The 19,643-nt window shown below is 70.2% G+C and overlaps 6 protein-coding genes across 6 annotated transcripts; 3 read left to right on the top strand and 3 right to left on the bottom strand.

Moving 5' to 3' along the window:
- Window positions 1–780: 780 nt before the first annotated feature.
- AURANDRAFT_24993 (hypothetical protein) lies at window positions 781–2,175 on the bottom strand (the record flags this gene model as incomplete). The annotated part of the gene is made up of 2 exons (XM_009037921.1): window positions 781–1,029; window positions 1,681–2,175. Coding segments are annotated over 2 exons (744 nt in total), but the record flags the coding sequence as incomplete, so codon positions are not given.
- A 1,043-nt stretch (window positions 2,176–3,218) lies between these two features.
- On the top strand, window positions 3,219–4,046 carry AURANDRAFT_63647 (hypothetical protein; the record flags this gene model as incomplete). Its single annotated transcript, XM_009038017.1, has 1 exon — window positions 3,219–4,046. The coding sequence occupies one exon, from the start codon at window positions 3,219–3,221 to the stop codon at window positions 4,044–4,046; it is 828 nt and encodes a 275-aa protein (XP_009036265.1).
- Window positions 4,047–9,945: 5,899 nt separating this feature from the next.
- On the top strand, window positions 9,946–10,143 carry AURANDRAFT_24980 (hypothetical protein; the record flags this gene model as incomplete). The annotated part of the gene is made up of 1 exon (XM_009038018.1): window positions 9,946–10,143. A coding segment is annotated over one exon (198 nt), but the record flags the coding sequence as incomplete, so codon positions are not given.
- Window positions 10,144–13,625: 3,482 nt separating this feature from the next.
- Window positions 13,626–14,042, bottom strand: AURANDRAFT_7822 (hypothetical protein; the record flags this gene model as incomplete). The annotated part of the gene is made up of 1 exon (XM_009037753.1): window positions 13,626–14,042. A coding segment is annotated over one exon (417 nt), but the record flags the coding sequence as incomplete, so codon positions are not given.
- A 383-nt stretch (window positions 14,043–14,425) lies between these two features.
- AURANDRAFT_63645 (hypothetical protein) lies at window positions 14,426–17,571 on the bottom strand (the record flags this gene model as incomplete). Its single annotated transcript, XM_009037920.1, has 3 exons — window positions 14,426–15,610; window positions 15,679–15,811; window positions 17,189–17,571. The coding sequence occupies 3 exons, from the start codon at window positions 17,569–17,571 to the stop codon at window positions 14,426–14,428; spliced, it is 1,701 nt and encodes a 566-aa protein (XP_009036168.1).
- A 584-nt stretch (window positions 17,572–18,155) lies between these two features.
- On the top strand, window positions 18,156–19,391 carry AURANDRAFT_5402 (hypothetical protein; the record flags this gene model as incomplete). The annotated part of the gene is made up of 2 exons (XM_009037741.1): window positions 18,156–18,398; window positions 19,182–19,391. Coding segments are annotated over 2 exons (453 nt in total), but the record flags the coding sequence as incomplete, so codon positions are not given.
- Between the last annotated feature and the right edge of the window lie 252 nt (window positions 19,392–19,643).

The following is a 19,643-nucleotide window of genomic DNA, read 5'->3' as shown; positions in this document are numbered from 1 at the left end:
TTCCAGTCGCCCGGCCCGCGGCCGCGGGCCTTGACGCCCTGGCGCAGCGTGCCCACGTGGTCGCCGTCGAGGGACCAGAGGTGGACGAGGCGGTCGAGGCCCGACGACAGGATCGCCGACGACTCGCCGATGTACTGCACGGAGAGCACGCTGTCGCCGTGCGCGACGAACGTCCGCAGCCGCCGCACGCCCGCCTGGAGGTCGTAGGAGTTGGCGAAGCGCAGCGACGCCCGGACCAGGTCGTCCTCGAGGCGCCGCTGGCTCTCGAGGCGCGCGGCCATGGCCTCGAGCGCCGACGGCCGCGCCGCGGGCGCGCGGAGCCCGCCGAGCGCCTCGGACGGCGGCTCGTAGGGCGCGCCGCCGACGGGCGGGAGCCGCACGCGCTTCGCGACGTCTTCGTCGTCGAGCGTCAGGTCGCTGCGCCTCCCCGTCGCACAAATTCTTCAGCAGCGGCGCGATGTCCCAGAGCGTGATGGACCCCTTGTCGTCGCCGGACACGATGAGCACCCGCGCGGCGCCGCCGCCGGGGCCGCCCGGGTCGTCGAAGTCCGCGCGCGCCGCGCGGCCCGGCGAGCCCGGGTCCTTGCCGACGGTCGCGAGCGCGAAGCAGAGCACGGACGACGACGTCGCCGGCGCGTCGTCGCCGTCGCTCTCGTCGCCGTCCTGCTTCTTCTCGTCGTCGTCGTCGTCGGCCTCGGCGGCCTTGGGCGCCGCGCCCGGCGCGCGGTCCGTGTTCCACGCGGCCAGGCACCGGAACCGGTCGTCGCTCGGCGGCACGGCCCACAGGTGGAACGTGCCGGAGCCGTCGCTGCTCAGTAAAGCGGGGTACGGGTCGACGAAGGCCAGGTTCGTGATCGCGGAGATGATCTTGTCGCATTTCCCGAGCAGCCGGCCGAACTCAAAGTCCCAGATGACGACGGTGCCGTTGCTGCCGCCCGTCGCGATCAAGCTCAGGTTGTGGGAGAAGCACAGCGCCGTGATGTCGGCGTCGTGGCCGCCCGTCATGCGCCGCAGGAGCACGGAGTCGCCCTCCTCCGTGTCGTCGTAGACGTGGACGGACCGGTCCCAGGACGCGGTGATGACGACGTTGTGCTCCTTGGCGTAGCAGACCTTGGAGACCTCGGCGAAGTGGGCCCGGCGCGTGAACTGGGACAGGTGCGCGACCTCGTCGCCCTCGCCAATATCTAAATCCTCCGTCGTCGGCCGCGGCGGCGGCGGCGGCCGGTCGCCGCGGTCGCCGCGCTCGTCGTCGCTCCCGTCCTCGCCCTCGAAGTTGGCCATGAAGGCGCCGTTGAGGTAGTTGTAGGACAGGGCGTGGCCGCTGTGGTCGCCGACGAAGAGCTTCCGCTGGTCGCCGTCGAAGGCGACGGCCGTGAGCTCGTCGTCGCCGCCGCTCAGGTCGCGGTAGACGCGCATGAGGTGGCCGTTGCGCGCGTCCCAGATGCGCACGTGCTTGACGCTCGCCGTCAGCAGGGTCGTCGTCGTCGAGTTGTAGAGCGCGGCGAACACCGGCGTGTCGTCCGTGAGCTCCGGGTTGTCGAGGTGCTGGTACTGGAACGTGTGGATGGCCCGGCCGACGGCTAGGAGCTCCTTGCGCGGGTAGACGGAGACGAAGCGCGAGATGCCCGCCTTCCAGCGGTCCTCCACGGTGAAGGTCTGCACGCACGCAAAGTTGCGCACGTCCCAGACCCGGATGACGCCGTCGACGTCCGCCGTGACGAGCTGCGGCGAGTCGGCGACGATCTCGACGCCGCAGATCGAGTTCGTGTGGCCCGGCAAACGTAAGATGAGGTGCTCGACGTAGGGGTTCCAGACGATGACGTCGAAGTCGAAGCCGCCGGAGACCAGGAACCGGTACTCGGGCGAGTACGATAAACAACAAACGCCCTTGCTGTGGCCCTCCAGGGACCGCTTGTGCTTGCCCGTCTGCAGGTCCCACAGCGAGATCATGCAGTCCATGGACGCCGTCGCGAGCATCTCGAGGCCGCCCAGATTCAGCATCGTGAGGATGATGCGGCTGTGGCTGAACTCGACGGCCGTCGAGCTCGCGGCGAGCGCCTCCGGCGACCCGCGCGGCGGCCGGTCGCCGCGCGTGCCGTCGCCGTCGTCGCCGGACTCCGCGACGGAGGAGCGGTTGTCGCCGCCGCCCGCGAACGCCGGCGGCGGCGCGATCATCGAGAACCGCTCCTCCATGTCCTCGACGTCCCAGGCGCGGATCGTGCCCGACGACTCCGCCGTGTACAAGATGCGGTGCGAGTCGACCCAGACGACGCAGACCTGGAGGTTCTGCGTCCGGAAGGACTTCACCAAGACGCCCGAGAACTCGTCGTAGATCGACAGCATGAGGTCCGACGTCGACACGACGTACTGGGACGTCACGGGCATGTAGTCGAGGCAGACGACCTGCCCCTCGGGCCGCGCCACGGTCATGCGCGCCTCGAGGCGCGGCGAGAAGACGCGGAACTCCGGGGAGTCGACGTCGAAGGTCACGATCGCGTCGTTCGCCTCGAAGTAGTAGAGCTCCTTGATGTAGGACGTGCGCCGCTTGCTCACCTCCTTGACGATGCCCGGCGTGTAGTTCTGGATGATGTCGGGCTTGTGGTCGTGCGTCGCCATGACCATCTCGACGATGTGGCTCGTGAACTCGTCCCAGTCCAGGGACCCGTTGCCGTTGACGTCGACCTGCTCGAAGAGCTCGCAGAAGTGGGCCACGAGCCGCGCGTCGCCCATGGATTTGAGTTTCGAGTTGTCGCCCTCGGGCGCCGCGCCGTGGGGGTCACCGTCCGCGCCTTCGCCGGGCATGTTGAGCAGGCAGCTCTTCATCACGTGGCAGAACTCGGGCAGCTCCAGGCCGTCGACGCGGCGGCTGAACTCCGTGCGCAGCGCCTTGACCTTCTCCGTGTCGAGGCTCATCATGATCTCGCTCACGAAGCCGCCGTCCTCCTCGTCGTCAAAGTCCATGAGCTCGCGGTCCTCGACGGCGTCCTCGTCGGCGCCCTCGTCGAGCACGGGCGCGTCGTCGTCGTCGTTCTCGGCGTTGATGCTCAGGGCGCGCAGCGACGCGCGCGCCTGCTCGAGGTTCGCCTCGGACGCCATGTACGGGTGTTTTTTGCAATCACGGGCTGGCCATCGTGGCTTCAGCCGCGAGACGAAACGATCACGGGTAAATGATGGCTTCTTGACCACTGATTGCCCAGTGTTGCAGTGGCGAAGAGCCGATGTCTATGGTGCTTCTGCTCGCGGCCCTGCGAACAACAGCAGCCCTCGCGCCGCAGCGCCTCGTCGCGCCGCAGCGCCGGGGCCTCGTGCGGCTCCTGAGCACCGCGAACGTCCAGGACGCGCCGGCGCCGAAGCGGAAGCGCGTGAAGCGCATCCGCCAGCACATCAACCCGCTCGCGTCCAAGCAGGTGCAGCCCGCGGTGCTCGCCGACGACTGGTTCGCGGCCGCCTTCGCGGACCCGGGCAAGCCCCTGATCGTCGACGTCGGGTCCGCGCTCGGCGGCTGGGTCGTCGAGAGCGCGGCGGACGACGGCGGCCGGAATTGGCTCGGCCTGGAGATCCGGCCCGCGGCGCACGACGTCGCCGTGGGCCGCCTCGCCAAGGCCGACGTCGGGAACGCCCACTTCCTCCAGTGCAACGCGAACGTGGACCTCGCGCGCATCCTGGCCGACGCGGCGGCCGCCGGCGCGCCGCTCGAACGGGTCTGCGTCCAGTTCCCGGACCCGCACTTCAAGAAGAAGCACCACAAGCGGCGCGTCGTGACGCCCGAGCTCCGCGCGACCATCGCCGCGGCCCTGGCCGCGTCGACCTTCGTTTCGCCGTCGGCCTACCTCGTGAGCGACGTGCTCGAGGCGGCGACGGCGATGCGCGACGAGTTCCGCGGCGACGCGACGCTCGTCGAGGTCGGGCCCTGGAACGCCGCCGGCTGGCTCGAGGCGTCGCCCCTCGCCGTGCCGACGGAGCGCGAGCGCTGCGTCCTCGCGGGCAAGGGCGAGACGTCGACGGCGCCGGGGACCGCGTTCCGCGCGCTCTTTACGCCGAACTGATAGAATGTCCCGAACCACGTGCGCCGCTCATGTGCCGAGCCGCCGAGCTTCGCGCGGGGGAGAGCGACCTAGACGGTGCGCGAGCGCGTCGCGCAGCGCGTCCTCGTGGCCCAGGTCTAGAGCCCAGGTCGTGGCCGACCGGCAGCTTGCTTGGCCGTGCTGAAATCAAGATGATCATGATGGCCCAGCAGCCGCTCTAGTCTTAGAGGCGGCACACCGCGCGTCGCGACGCCAGACTTCTACTGCAAACACTTGCGCTGCCGGCGTGACATCGATGCGCAGTCATTCAGGCGGCGTCGTCGACCGCCATGTGGGTGCGATCGACGGCGAGCTGGACTGGGAGGAGGAAGCAGGTGGAAACAAGATCGCGGAGCACGAGGATGCCTCGAGCGATGACGATGAGTCGCAGGAATCGGAGGAGCAAGGAGCGGGTTCGTGCCTCGGCCGCGGCGACGACGCCTACGAGCCGCTGCCTCCCGGCGCCGACGCGCGGCTGCGCGGCGTCGACGTGCACTTGAGTTACGGCTACAGACCCAAGGTGCTCGGTCTCACCTTCATTTCGAGCGACGGCTCCGAGCGGGCCGTCGGCGAGACGCGCGGCACGCGCGTCGTGAGCTTTTCGCTCGAGGCGGGCGAGGGCATCGTGTCGATCGACTACAAGCGCCACAACCATCGGCCCCGTTACACCACCGTCATCCGCTTCCACACGACGAGCGGTCGCGTGTGGGCGTGCGACGACAGCGCCAATACAAAATATGGCTGGTCCACGCCCGCGATCTGGGCACCGGCGGGCGAGGTGATCGAGTACATCGGATATGACAAAATGTCTCTTCTCGTGACGGGAGAGCCGACGACGGCGCCGGCGCCGGCGCCGTTCGCCGCGGGGGCCGAGCCAAAGACGCTGTTCGCGATCTCGGGCGCAGCCGCTGCGGAGAAGATGCGGTTCGACTCGATGGCCTTGGAGGAGGACGCGGACGCTGACGCCGTGGAGTGCCGCGAGTCGCACGCCGCGCGCGTGGCGGAGGTCTACGAGCGCGCGCGCGACGACCTCGCGAATTCCGAGGAGGCCTCGGCCGCGAGCGACGCCGAGGCATTGCTCCAAGAGGCCGTGCGCAGGCTCGCAGCGAAACAAACGGCACTCATGGCCCGCGCCGACGGCGAGCGCGACCGGATCCAGGCCGAGTACGCTTCGGCCAAATCGAAGCTCGCCGCCGACCGCAAGCGGAAGCGCGACGACCTCTACGATGACCATCTCCGATGCAATTCCATCCTCAAGCTCCACGGGAGCGGCGGCGGCGACGATGCGCTCGGGCTCTGCGCGGTGTCGGACTGCCGCGCCCGCTACGACCCGCGGCGCGTGCCCCAGCGGCGGCGCTGCGCCGTCGACGGTTGCCCGTCGCGAGACATGACTTGCGGCTGCAACGTGGAACCGTGCCACCGCTGCCACGTGCCCATCTGCGGGGAGCACGCCGAGCGTCACGAGGCCTCCTGCGCCGCGATCGCGAGCTCGCGCTGCGGCTACTTCCAGGACGAGGATACGATCAACCCCGCCTGCTGCGGCAAGATCTTGGACCAGAAGAAGCTCGCAATGTGCTTCTACTGCAATACGATCTGCTGTCCATCGTGCCACGACACATGCAGCGGAGATAAAGGCTGGCGGGAGTGCGGCGCAGTCTGGTGCAACGGCTGCCTGCTGCCCTACGCCGGCGTCGGCGAGGCCTGCTGCAACGACTGCAGCTTCCACAGAGACCAGTGGGTGCGGTAGGGTCCTATTAACGTTTCTTCGGCGGCGGCGCGAGGTGCCGGGGGAGCCGGCGCGCGAGGAACTCGGGGATGTTGTGCCTCAGGTCCGGCGGGAACGGGTTCGCGTCGCGCGGCGCGACGGGGTGGGCCCGGTGGCCCGGCCCGAGCTTCGTCGTGCCCTGGCGGCGGATGAAGTTGAGCCAGTAGGACTTCGTGAGCTTGCGCGAGTCGTAGGCGCCGCAGCGCTTCAGGATGCGGTCGTAGGCCGCATGCAGAAAGGGCGCGTCGACCTCGGCGAAGTCGTCGACGAGCAGCACGGGCATGTCGACGAAGATGTCGTCCCAGGCGCCGTTCGTGCGCTCGATGACGGGGATCGCGCCGAGGTAGATGACCTCCCAGATGCGGTAGCTGTCCGCGCCGAGGCCCGGCGGGCAGAGCACGAACTTGGACGTCGCGATCTGGCCGTACGGCGAGAATCGGTAGAACGCGGCGAGGTCCGGCGGGTTGTTCATCAAGCGGCGGTAGTCGCCCTCGTCGATGGGCTTGCCGTCGAAGGTGGCGCCCTCGGCGATGGCGCAGTGCTTCTTCGTGCAGTACAAATTCTCCAGCGGCGGGTCGAAGTTGCGCGCGACGCGGTCGTTGATGCCGCTCCGGAACTTCCAGCCGCTGTTGTTGATCAACAGCAGGCGCGTCCGCGGCGGCCGCACGGCGCCCATGATGAGCGTGAGGAGCATGGGGATGTTGCCGCGGCGGATGCCCAGCGGGAAGGACACGATCTTCGGGTGGCGCACGTCGCGCTGGTGCTGCGTCGTGAAGATCATGCGCAGCTCCGTCGTCTCGAGCCAGTCCCGCACGAAGCGGGACCGCCGCGGGTCGATGTCTTTGATGGCGTACAGATAGTCCGGGCTGCTCGCGGTCATGACGCCGCGGTCGCGCTCCTCGAGGCACTGGCGCGGGTCCGTCCAGTAGTTCCAGTTCGCCGTCCGGTTGAAGCTCTGGCTGCTCACGGCGCCCCAGTTCTCCGCCGGCGTGATGTAGATGTAGGGGTGCGGCGCGTCCGCGAGCAGCCGCGCCATCTTGCAGATGCCGTCGCCGCCGGCCTGGAGCACCGTGACCTCGCCCGGGCCCGACCGCCACTTGCCCTCGAGGCATTTCAGGAAGTCCTGGTCCGGGCAGAACTCGCGGTCGAGCTTGTAGTCCGCGACGTGGTCCATCCACCAGCGGCTGAAGAGCCGGTCGCTGCCGCCCCAGTCCCTACGGAGGATGCGTGTGAGTGATGGATGAGCAAAACAGCGGGCGTGCTCACATGAAGTCCTTGGCGACGCGGATCGTCCGGTTCACCTCGTCGAGGAAGCAGTGGTCGCGCACCGGCGCCGCCGCGGCGACGCGCGCGAGCGACGCCGCGACGACGGCGAGGCGCAGCCACATGATGGCGACGCTGCTGCCCATGCTCGACAGTCAACCGGCAGTTTGAACATGCAACTATAAACCTCAACGAGTTCTATGCGACCGCGGGGAATGGAAGATCGCGTCCTGGTCCGAGTCCGAGTCCGTGTCCGAGTCGATCCGCGGCGTGTCGTCGCCGGAGCGGTCGACGAGGGGCGCGAGCGTGCTCGAGAAGCGCAGGGGCGGCGCGTCGTCCATGCTCGCGGTCGCGCGGAGCAAGCTCGACGACCGGCGCCGCGCGCTCGACGGCGGCCGCGCGCAGGCCGCGCAGAGCAGGCGCCCCGCGGCGTCGGCCCGCAGCTCGAGGGACGAGGTCCCCGGCGGGCCGCCGGGCAGCGCCAGATCCGTCGCGCCGCACGCGGCGCAGGCCGCGCAGTCGCCGTGGACCCAGGACAACGCCGACGACCCGCGCGGCGCGACGAGGCAGATCCGCGGCGGCGTCGCCGCGCCGTCCTTGAGCACGCCCCCGGCGCAGACGACGCAGGCCGGCGCGCGCCGCGCGGCGAGGGCCGCGCCGAGCCTGCGCGCGCGCGCCGCCGCGGCCGCGTCCGGCGCCGCGCGCCGCTCCGCGCGCCGCAGCGCGTCCCGCAGGGCCCGTTCGCGCCGCGCGGCGGCGTCGGGCGGCGCGGGCCGCTCGTCCGGGAGGTCCGCGGGCCCGGAGAAGGTGCCCGAGGTCAGGCTGTCGAGGAACGAGCCCGCGATGTCCAGCGTCGACTCGGACACGAGGCCGCAGGTCAGGCCCAGGTACCCCGCGTCCGGCACGAGCGTCGAGCGCCGCGGCGTCGGGCTCCGGGGTCTCGCGCCGCCGAGCGCGACGACGTCGCCGAGGCGGTCGCGCACGCGCCGCCATCGCGCGCGCGCGGCCGCGCCGTCGTCCGCGGCCTCCTGGAGCGCCTCCGCGAGCTCGCGGAACGCGCGGACGCGCTTGAGCTCGTTGGCGGCGCCGACGGCGTGGTAGCCGCGGCGCACCTTGGCGCCCGCGCCGTCGGCGAGCGTCCGCGACGCGATCGCGTGGCGCGCCGCGGCGGCCGCGGCCGCGTGCTTGGCGGCCGATAATAGTCGAAGGGCCGACGGCGCCGCGCCGAGGCCGAGGTCCAGGGTCACGAGCTCCGGCGCCGATGTCTGGGACAGCGACGGCCGCCGCGAGCTCCGCCGCGGCGGGGCCTCGGGCGCCGCGGCCGCGTCGCCAACCGCGGCGACGCGCGCGGCGAGCTCGCGGCACCACTCGGCCTGGAGCGCGCCGAGGAGCTCGGCGCAGAGCCGGTCGCAGCGTGTGCGCGCCGTCTCGAGGCCGTCGTCCGGCGGCAGGAGCGCCTCGGCCGCGGTCGCTTCGGGGGGTTTCGGCTCGTCGCGCGGCGCGTCCGGCTCGTCCGGGAACGGGTTCTCGAAGCCGCCGCCCGTCGGCGACGGCGGCGCCTGCACGGCGCCCTCCCAGGCGGCGACGACGCTCGCCGACGCGGCGCCGCGGTTCGCCGCGCCGCCCGGGAGCGCGCGCGCGGCGCCGACGGCGCGCTCGAGGAGGCGCCGCCAGGTCGCGCGCTCCGCCGCGGACCCGAAGGCGATGAGGAGCGGCTTCAGGGTCCCCTGGTCGCCCCGGTGGCGGAGCTCGAGGCAGTGGTCTTTCGAGTGCGCGCTCGCGGCGCCGACGGCGACGACGCGCGCGAGGCCGACACAACGCGTCTTGCGGCCCAGGTGCAGGTGGGGCCGCTCCAGGGCCAGTGCGTCCAGATAGAGTGTGCCGCGGCAGGGCCGCCAGAGCTGGAGCCGCCGCCGGTACTCGTGGAGCTCCGGCGCCTCCGCGAGGACGCCGTCGCGCGAGTCGAGCGACAACAACGCGTACCTTCCGTGCGCGGACGCGAGGAAGCGGTCGAGCGCGTCGCACTCGAGGCTCCGCTCGACCTCGCGCCGCGCCTCGTCGAAGACGTCCGTCGGGATGCGCCTCCGCGCCTTCCGCGGGCTGCTCGGCTTCTCGCCCGGCGGCGGCGGCGCGCGCGACCACCGCGAGGACCGCCGCGCGGTCCGCAGGCTCTCGACGGCGCGGTCCCGGTCCGCGCCCGATTCGGCCACGCCCAGGAGCCGCGCGGCCTTGGTGCTCAGGCGCGGGTACTCGCCGTCGGACTCGTCCGCGCCCGAGGACTCGTCGCCGGCCGACTCCTCGCGGTCCTCGCGCCGCCGCGCGGACAGGGCGCGCTCGAGGTCCTCGAACTGCGCTTTCGTCGCGTCGCGCAGCGCCGACGAGATGTTCACCTGGAGCGGCGCGCCGGCGACGACGAATTTTTGTAAGATGACCTCGCCCGTGCTGTGGAGCGCCGGATCGTCCGCGAGCGTCTTGAAGGTCTCCACGGCCTCCCAGAACTCGACGGACTCGCTCGCGAACTCGCCGGCGAGGTAGTGGTGCAGCTCGCCGCGGCAGGCCGGCGACGCGAGGATCGCGCTCAGCAGCCGGGCCTTGGACGTGAGGCCGTGGTGCGGCGCGTCCGACGGCGCGGGCATGCGGATGCTCGGCCTTTTCGTCGCGTCCTTCGTCCGGCGCGACGGGAACCAGCGGAACAGCACCATCGTCGTCGCGCGGTCCCGATCACGCCATCCTTGCTGCGGGGCGGATCACGCCATCGTGCAGATCATCATGCTGCCCCAAGCTAAGCTGATTTACCCCGTCGAAGTCGAACGATAGAGGCTGCCCGATTCGTTAGGAAGGCGGTCGTGAGCCATGCGCGACCCCGACTTCTACAAGGTGTTGGGCCTCACGAAGCGCGCCACGGCGGCGGACATCCGCAAGGCCTACAAGAAGAAGGCGCTGGAGACGCACCCGGACAAGAACCCCGGGCGGAACACGGAGGACGCCTTCAAGGCCGTCGGCGAGGCCTACGCGACGCTCTCCGACGAGGCGAGGCGCAAAGACTACGACGCGGCGCTCGCCGGCGGCGGCGCCTCGAGCCGCGGGTCGAGCCGCGGCGGCGCCGAGGGCTTCGCGCCGCGGCCCGCGCCCGGCTTCGACCCGTCGTTCGGCGAGAGCGGCTTCGGCGGCGGCTTCGGCTTCGGCGACGACTTCTTCGACGAGGCGCGGGCCGCGCGCCACGCGACGGCGCCCCGCGGCGGCGGCGGCTTCACCGTCGACGACGCGCGGGCCCAGTTCGACCGCTTCTTTGGGAACGAGTCGCCCTGGCGCGGCGCGCCGCCGCCGGCCCGGCCCGGCGCGCGCAAGGTCACGCAGATCTCGACGATCAAGCGCGCCAATGGGTCCATGGAGTCCATGACGCGGACGACGGTCTCGGGAGGCGAGTCCTTCGACTACTTCAACCGCGGCCACGTGCTCCACGGCGGCCGCGGCCACGTCGTCGATGTGGACGTCCACGAGGGCGCGCTGCCCTACGGCGACAACGCGCCGCTGCCCTACGGCGGCGACGCGAACCGCGCCGCGGCCGCGCGCGACCGCAACGCCGTCCGCGAGATCATGCAGCGGCGCGCGGCCGCGGAGCGCGGCGGCGGCGGGCCGGCGCTCGGCGGCCGCGCGGACGACGACGAGGACCTCGCGCAGCTCCGCGGCGGCTGGCGCGCGGCGAACGACGACGAGGACCTCGCGCGGAGCTTCGCGCGCCAGGAGCTCGGCCCGTCGTCCGGCCGCCGGGAGCTCCGAAGCTCCGGTCGCGCGCCGGCGCTCGCGCCGGCGCCGCGCCGCTCCTCCGGCCGCTCCGAGCGCCTCGACCTCGACGAGGCCGACGAGGCCTTCGCGCGACGCCTCGCGGGCGGGGAGAGCGACGCGCTCTGGCGGTAACTACATGTACAATTAGCCCCAGGTGACGCAGTGCATCTCCTCGGTCATGCCCGGGACGATTGGGTTCGGCTGCGGGAGGAGCATGCCCGCGAAGAAGGCGGACCGCGGCGACGGCGGGCCGACGAGCGCCAATTCCCGCGCGCCGCAGGCCTTCCCGCCGGCGACGCACTTCTCGACGCTGCCGTCCGCGCCGAGGACGAGCTTCACGCGCGTGCCCGGCGCCGCCGTGCGCCAGGCCTCGTCGCCCGTCGCGCCGTCGAGCCGCTCGTAGTCGAGCGCGAGGGCCTCGCCCTGGGCCCTGGCCGTCGCGACGAGGCGCCGCAGCCCCAGGTTCGAGATCGTGTAGGCCCACTTGCGCGGCGGCGGCACCGCGCGGTCGTACGTCGTCTGCTTCGCGGCCCAGACGTACTCGCCCGGGACGCCGGCGACGTCGCGGACGACGCGCAGCGTCCGCGGGCCCATGTGCTCCGCGAAGGGGGAGCCGACCCAGGCGAGCGAGTAGTCGTTGACGCGGACGACGCCGCCGGCGAACGCGTCGTCGCCCGCGCCGTCGACGCGCGCGCGCTGGAGCAGCGACGTCGGCAGGACGTAGTGGTTCGAGCCGCCATGGAGCCGCAGCTGGCTGAACATGAGGCAGCCGCCCTTCTCCTGGAGCCCGAGCACGGGCATGCCGAAGGCGTAGAAGACCGCCGCCGCGACCTGGACGCGGCTCCAGGGGCCGTCGCGCGGCGGGCTTTTGGCGCCGTTCGTCGCCTCGGCGCCCGCGTCGCTCTTCTCGCCGCGGCAGCACGAGACGACGAAGAAGACGGACAGCGCCGCGTAGTAGGCCAGGTGGAGGTCGCGGCCGCTGCCCTGCACCGTCGACACGGCGCCGCGGTGGAGCGGGTCGACGATCGCGAGCGCCACCGCCGGCGCGGCCGCGAGCGCCGCGAGCAGCGCCGGCCTTCGAAGGGAGAGCACGTCGTCGAGCGTCGCCGCGCAGGCCGCGGGGACGCAGAAGAAGAGGCGCGTGACCGTCGTGACGCCGAAGCTCGACACGTTCGACGGCGGCGGCGTGAGGCCGATGACCATGTGGAAGCCCACCGTCGCGAAGACGCCCGCGCGCGCGGCGACGGGGTAATCCGCCGGGTCGAGGAAGTGGAGCGCGGGGATGAGCGTCTCGAGGATGAGCGTGGCCGCGGGGCCGACGGCGGCGATGGACCGCGCGAGAGCCGCGACGACCGGCGACGCGAAGAGGACGTCGTCGGGCAAATATTCCAGGGGCTGCACCGTGAACAGGCTCCCGCAGGAATAGTCTCGATGAAGGAACGACGAGTTGAGCTTCCAGGCGCCGGACGCGAGGTAGAAGATCGACAGCTGGATGCGGATCGTCGCCGCCGCGGCCCGGACGACGCGCGCCTCGGCGTCCGTCGACAGCGGCGCGAACCAGCGCGTCGCCTCCGGCAGCAGCGCGGCGAGCAGCGCGACGTCCGTGAAGACGCCCCAGAGCTGGCTGTTGCCCATCCACGGGCCCTTGGCGACGTTCGTCGCGACGCGGAGCGCGAGCGCGGCGACGGCGATGATCGGCGTGCCGGGGCTCAGCAGCGCGAGGAAGAGGAGCGTCAGTAAGAGGGTTGTCGGCTGGGACTGCACCGTGTCCTTGAGCGCCGTCCCGGCGACGAAGCCGCTCAGGATGCGCAGGATGTTGGCCGCGGCCCAGAGCCGCAGGTAGGCCGTGAGCTGTTTCTGCGCGGCCATGCTTCGTTCACGAGTCTGCGCGCGTACTTTCGGATGCCGACGTCGACTGTACCGACGTCGACTATGCCGACGTCGACTGTATCGACTGTGGCGTTTTCTTCTTGGCGCTGAAAATGCGATAATTGCCACAGCAGGCTCAGTGCATATTGAGCTTCAAGCGAGCCGACTGTCGCGCCCTCGGCGCCCGCAACCGCCTGCGAGCCCGCGCGAACGCGACACGATACGCGGAGCGCAGCAGCGACGACACGCGCAGCGAAAAGCCCGCGCTTTCAACCATCCATCATATGAAGCACAGCTGCATGCTCCTCGCGCGCGCCGCGCTGCGTCCGTCTCGAAGGAGCGCCGCGACGATGATCTGCCCGCTCGCGCCGCTGGCGCCGGTCTGGCTCGCGGGCAAGGGCGTCATCGAGGCGCGGCGCCGCTTCTTTCCGGACGCGACGCCGTGGCCGCGCGCCTGGGAGGAGAGCGATCTGTGGCTCGACAAGTCGCTGAACTTCAAGAAGTTCGGCGGCGCGGACGCCCCGGAGCCCGAGTGCCCCGTGCCGCCGGAGCGCCGCGGGGACCGGCGGCCCGAGCCTTTCGACCCCGTCGACGTCCTCGGCGAGCCCGAGAACGCGGGCGAGTACCTCCTGCAGTACGCCGCCCTCGGCGGCGTCGCGACGGTCCTCGCGGGCGGGTCGCTCTACTTCCTGCTCGCGCAATAGCAGTAAGACTTACGCCATGCTCCCGGCCTCGACGTCGCCGAAGAAGCGCTCGACGACCGCCAGAACTCCGAGCGCGCAGACCAGCGCCGTGCAGATGTCGTCGCCCGTGCGACCCAGCGTGTCGCCGAACTGGACCGCGACGAGCGCGGCGAGGAGCGCGTAGCGCGGCCGCCACTTCTGCCAGTACTCCTGGTGGTAGCTTTCCGCGAGCCAGAACGTGTCCGTCTCCTCGACGGCGAACTGGCGCCGCTCGAGGCCGTCGTCGCGCACGCCGCCCAGCCCGACCCACGCCGCGGCGCGCGACGCCTCGTCGCCGTCGCTCGCGAAGACGATGGGGGCGTATTGTCGCGAGCCGAGTACCGGTTTGCTCGCGGCAAATGCCGCGTCGAGCACCGCCTCGTAGGACACGACGGCGTCGTCGTACGTGACCTGGACGGCCTCGACGTTGCCGTCGCCGCCGCAGACCGACGCGTAGCTCGGCCGCGCGTCCGGGAAAACGGCGCCCGCGTAGCCGCAGCACGTGTCCACGACGCCCTCGACGCCGAGCAGCTCCTCGGACGGCGCCCAGAAGCAGCCCAGGCCCAAGGTGGCTTGGCGCGTCGCTCGGAGAGCTGTGGGTGGTCGCGGCGGCGCGGTTTGCGGCCTGTTTAGCGCCGCGGCAGTGCGGAGCGCCGTCGGCGGCCTCGTCGCTCTGAGCGGCCGCGGCGGCGCGGATTTCAGCGCTGTCGCTGTGCACGCGAGCGCGATCAGGAGGCGCGACGCCATCGTTAGGCTGTTTGGTGCGAGGATTCGCGTGCGCGCGGCCACATAAGCTACTGAGCTGGTCGTCAAGGAGTCGATGGAGCCGGAGACGAGCCGGCGCGCCGCGGCAGCTTTAACTTACGTGACCTCGCCAAACGCCGCTTCCCGGCCGACTTCCCGAGCGCGCCCCGCGTCTCCGGGTGGGGAGGCTAGGACGGTACTAGGCGAGGTTATCAGTCGTTGCCCGACCGGTTGCTGCTGTGGCCCAACGAGAACGACCCCGTGGTGGAGATGGAGCCGCCGCGGCGGCCGAGGAGCCGCCGGGCCGTCTGGACTCTCGCGTCTTTCAGCGCGACGGGCTCGCCCTTCGGGCTCGGGACCTCCGAGGTGGCCGCGGGCTTCTGGGAGCCGCCGCGCGTGTTGCTGTGGCGGTACCGCGCCTCGACGAGCCGCGCGTGGTCGATGGGCAGCGTGAGGTCGATGTCCCCGAGCACGGCCTCGGCCGTCGAGAGGCGGCGGTCGATGTCGGTCTCGTACTCGTACTCGACCTGCTCGTTGATGTACACCGTGCGCTCCGCGTTGTCCGGCTTGAAGTGCACGTCGCCCGTCGAGAAGACCTTGAGCGTGTCGCCCTCCGTCGAGTAGAACTCGACGCCGAACGCGTCCGCCATCTCGTAGCGCGTCACCTTGAAGTTGATGTACGACTGCGACACGTAGGGGTCGTTCCACCACTGGTTGCCCCAGACCTCCGTGTCGAGCGTCGACGAGTCGCAGGTCGTGACGCAGTCCGCGCCGCTCGCGGTCTGCACCACGTTGCCGGACTCCGTGAGGTCGTAGGTCGACGTGTCGTCGTCCGAGTACGTGACCGTGATGTCGCTGCCCGTCACCTCGGTGACCGTCGCGGAGTAGGACTCGCCGTCGTCGTAGAGCGCGGAGACGGCGTCGCCGACCTCGCAGTAGTTGACCGCCGAGTCCGTCACGAGCTCGCCGCCGCTGAGGAGCGCCGACGGGCACTCGAAGCCCCCGTACCAGTAGCCGCCTTCCGAGTACGTGTTGTTCTCGCTGTAGTACGTGCAGCACGTGTGGCTCCCGACCTCGCAGTAGCACTTGGCGCACACCGACGACACGCCGCCCGTGTTCGCGCGGCACGTCGAAGGGATGCCGTTCGGGCACGGGTACACGCCGCCGCTCGTGCCGGCCTGGCACTCCCAGTCGAACGGCACGACGAAGCCCGCGCGCTCGAACAGGTTCAAGTCGGCCGAGTCCAGGCCGAGCACGCCGAGGCTCTCCCCGTCTTCGAGGCGGCGGCGCATGGGCAGTTGGTAGTCGTCCAAGGTCGAGTAGTCGTCCGGGTCGACGCCGTGCCCGAGCGTCGTGGTACCGATGGGCGCGGACGGCGTGTAGGTGTGGTTGTAGACCTGCGAGGCGCAGTGTGGAGGGGCTGCGAGGCGGGTGTTTGGGGCAGCGTTTGGACGCGGGATCGCACCATCTCCTCGACGTGGTCCAGCGTCGCCTCGATGCTCTCGAAGTCCTCGGAGGAGGTGGCGCTGGAGCTGCTGCCGAAGGCCGCGGCGCCGACGGCGAGCGCGAGGATCGCGTGCATGCGGTACATCGCTGCGCTTGGAATTTTAGCTGCGTTCAAGCAGGGCGGATGCCCGGATTGTTGTAGTGAAACATTCAGAAGTCTTGTCAGAAGTCTTGTGGACAAGGACGATGATCGCGTCGCGCGCGCGGCTGTGCGTCGCGCGCAACACGTCAATGCTGCGTGGCATCGCGCGGCTGCATCGCGTCGCGCGCAACACGTCGATGTTGCAACCATCGATGCTGCGGTCGCAGGACACTCAGGCGCGCCACCTCTCGACAACAACAACACCAGAGGAGGAGGACATCGACGTCGACGCCGTGGCCTACGCCTTCATGGGCAGCAAGGCGCTCTTCGCGGCGCTCGAGCTCGGCCTCTTCGACGTCGTCGCGCGGCGCGGTAACTCGGCGACGCTCGCGGACATCGAGGCGGGCGTCGGCGTCGACGCGCCGCGGGCGCAGACGCTCGTCACGGCGCTCACGGCGCTCAAGGCGCTGCGCCGCGACGCCGCGACGCAGACCTACGCGCTGTCGCCGAACGCGGCCAAGTTCCTCGTCGCCGACGCGCCGGCGTACTACGGCGACTACCTGCGGCTCCAGGTCGGGTCGCAGTTCTACGACCGGATGGCGCCGCTCGCCGCGGTCATGCGCGGCGAGGACGCGCCGACGTACGCGACGTGGTTCGAGGATCCCAAAGAGGCGGAGCAGTACAGCCTCGCGCAGCACAACGGGTCCGTGGCCACGGGACGAGCGCTGGCGAAACAGGCGGACCGCGGCCGGCTCGGAGAAGCGCTCGAGACGATCGTCGCGAACGACATGGCGCTCCTCGACGTCGGCGGCGGCTCCGGGGCGTTCTCCTACGTGTTCGCGGAGCGCGGCGCGCGCGCGACGGTGCTCGAGCTGCCCGAGGTCGCGGCGGCCGGCCGCGCGTTCGCGGGCGGGCCGGGCGTCGACGACGAGACGCGCGCGCGCGTGTGCTTCGAGGATCTCGACGTCACCGCCCCGGCCTGGCCCGTGGCGCCGGCGACCTTCGACGTCGTGCTCATGTCGTACGTGTCGGGGTCCGTGCCGGAGAGCGCGCTCCGCGACATCTACCAGCGCGCGCACGCGGCGCTCAAGCCGGGCGGCGTCGCCATCGTCCACGACTTCATGGTCGACGACTCCCTCGACGGCCCGCGGGGCGCCGCGCTCTGGGCGCTGCAACACGTCGCCGTCAACGCGGACGGCCTCGGCCTCCACCCGGCCGCGGTCGCGGCGAAGCTCGAGGACGCGGGATTTTCCGCCGTCGGCGCGCCCCGGGAGATGATCGGCGGCATGACGAAGCTCGTCATCGCCCACAAGGCCTAATTCGCTATTGCTTCCCGAGTCGCCGCTCGAGCCGCGCGCGGTCGAGCTCGCGCAGCTTGTCGGGGCACGCGTCCTCGATGATGTGGCGGAGGAGCGAGACCTCCTCGCGCAGGGCCGCGACCTCGGAGAGCTCCTTGCGCGACTTGCGCAGCTCCTGGAGGATCTCCCGCGAGAAGGCGACGGCGATGAGCGCGACGACGGACGACGCGCCGGCGACGGAATAGGCGAAAAATTTGATCGCGGGCCCCCACCTCTGGGCCACGGGCTCGAGCAGCTCCTTCCAGATCGAGTGCGTCTTCATGGAATCCGCGCTGAGCTGCAGCTGCGCCGTGTGGGCGGAGATCATCTCCATCTGCGACTGCATGTTCTCGTACTTGACAAACATCCAGCCCGTCGCGCCGGCGAGGGCTGACCCGACGGCCGACGCCGCCATGGGGATGAGCGGGAACATCGCTCCTCGGCAGCGCGGCTGCAGCAGTGGGGGATGGCGGCGGGGCTGCCTCGATCGATCGAAGCCCTGCAACACCTGTGCATCATGACGGGCATCATCGACCTGCCTTGGCCTTCTGGCGCGATAGAAGTGGACCGCGCCTCGAGAAGCAGCGCGCGCGGCGCGGGCGCGATAGAAGTGGACCCCGCCTCGAGAAGCAGCGCGCGCGGCGCGGGCGCGATAGAAGTGGACCGCGCCTCGAGAAGCAGCGCGCGCGGCGCGACGCCATGGTTGTTTTCCCGACGATCAGTGCGATTAACGCGATAACGAATGAGGATGATGACGCGCTGCGCGCCGCGCTCGCGGCGGGCGCGGACCCGAACGCCTCGATGGCTCCACCCCCTTATTTCATTCCTTTGATACAATGGTGCGCAGCGAAGGGATTGAGCGGAATGTGCACATTGCTCGTGGCGGCAGGTGCGGATGTGCACGCCCCGGCCGGATCGACTCTGGAGGCGGAGCAGGGCCTGGGAATGAGTTCACTCGCCAAAGCGATAGCGGGCGGATCCCACGAGCACGTCGTAACCGACGCGAACGTAGCTTGTGTGCGAATCCTTCTAGAGGCGGGCGCGGACCCGAATACACGGATCATAATTAACGGCCGCCAGGAACTGTTCATATTCCCTCTGCACCTCGCGATCTCGAAAAAGTCTGATAAGATGGTAAAGCTTCTCATCGAGCACGGCGCTGGCCTTGAACTGAGGCAGGCTGATGGCGCCACAGGCTTGCTCAATGCTATACGTCTCAACGAGGGCAAGATCGCGCTCACGCTGCTTCGTGCGGGCGCGGTGCCGAAGGTCCTCCGCCGCCGCAACATCCGGGACGAGAACGAGGCCCTGTCTGACTTCATCGTTGACATGATCAATTACGGAGGCTGGATCCCACACGTGCAGCGCCACCGCGGCATTCTCCTGGGCATCATCTCGCGCTTCTCCATCTGGAACCGGCTGCCGCACGAGGTCTTGGGCACGATCCTCGATTTTTGGAGCCCCCCTGGTGGTCGCAGGCCGTGGGCCAGCGAACTTGAACGAGAGACTGTCTGACTCTCACGAGAGAGCGAGGAGACGCCTGGAATGAGTGGCTAAGTGCCTGTTGTGTGCGACAGCGGAAGAGGCCTCGGAGCAGGTCGCAAAAGTGCACCTTGACGGGATCATGCCTCAACAGGAAGCGCCGCGGCGGCTCTCGGCTGCGCTGCCGCGCCCCGCGCATCGCGCCCGCGCAGCGTGGCGCACGACCGGATGAACCCCAACAATAGTGCTTTAATCGCCTTACTCTCTCAAGACGAAGACGGGCTCCGTGCCGCTCTCTCCGCGGGCGCGGACGCAGACGCCACCGTCGAACCGGAGTCATCTTTTCTTCCTTTGATTTGCTACGCCGCATCGCAAGGGCTTATTGGATCTTGCGAATTGCTTGTAGCGGCAGGAGCAAATGTGAACGCTCGAGCGAGGAGACATCCGTGGCCCCATGGCGTCGGAATCTCGGCGCTCCAAGCCGCGCTGGGTATTGACGGATCCGATGCGCACGTGGCTTGCGCGCGAATCCTGCTACGGGCGGGTGCGGACCCAAACGAGCCCTTTTCGAGTATGCCCGGTATACAACAGGCTTGGTCCTGTCCCGCTCTGCAGTGGGCTATCAAGGATTCACAGCCTCGAGCGGTGCAAATGCTGATCGAGGAGGGCGCTGACCTCGAATTGAAGGACTCTGATGGCCTTACCGCCTTACAGGTTGCCATGTGGAGGAACGAGCGCAAGGTCGTGCTCACGCTGCTCCGTGCCGGCGCTGCGGCAAAAGTATCCCGCCGGCGCGAGATCCGCAACGAGAACGCGGCCTTGTCTGACTTCATGGCCGACATGATCAATGATGGCGGCTGGATCGCGCGCGTGCAGCGGCACCGTGACCGGCTCCTGGGCGTCATTTCACACTGCGTCCCCCGCCTACCGCACGACGTCAACGTCGCGATCCTTGGCTTTTGGAGCCCACCAGGGGGTCACTAAGTTACTAAATACACGATGACACCGAAGCATCGCCCTGGA

The sequence above is a fragment of the Aureococcus anophagefferens genome, assembly GCF_000186865.1.
Source record: "Aureococcus anophagefferens unplaced genomic scaffold AURANscaffold_7, whole genome shotgun sequence".
In the NCBI taxonomy this organism is placed as follows: domain Eukaryota; class Pelagophyceae; order Pelagomonadales; family Pelagomonadaceae; genus Aureococcus; species Aureococcus anophagefferens.
Note: the sequence above shows the minus strand (reverse complement) of the source record. Positions and strands in the feature narration are given on the sequence as shown.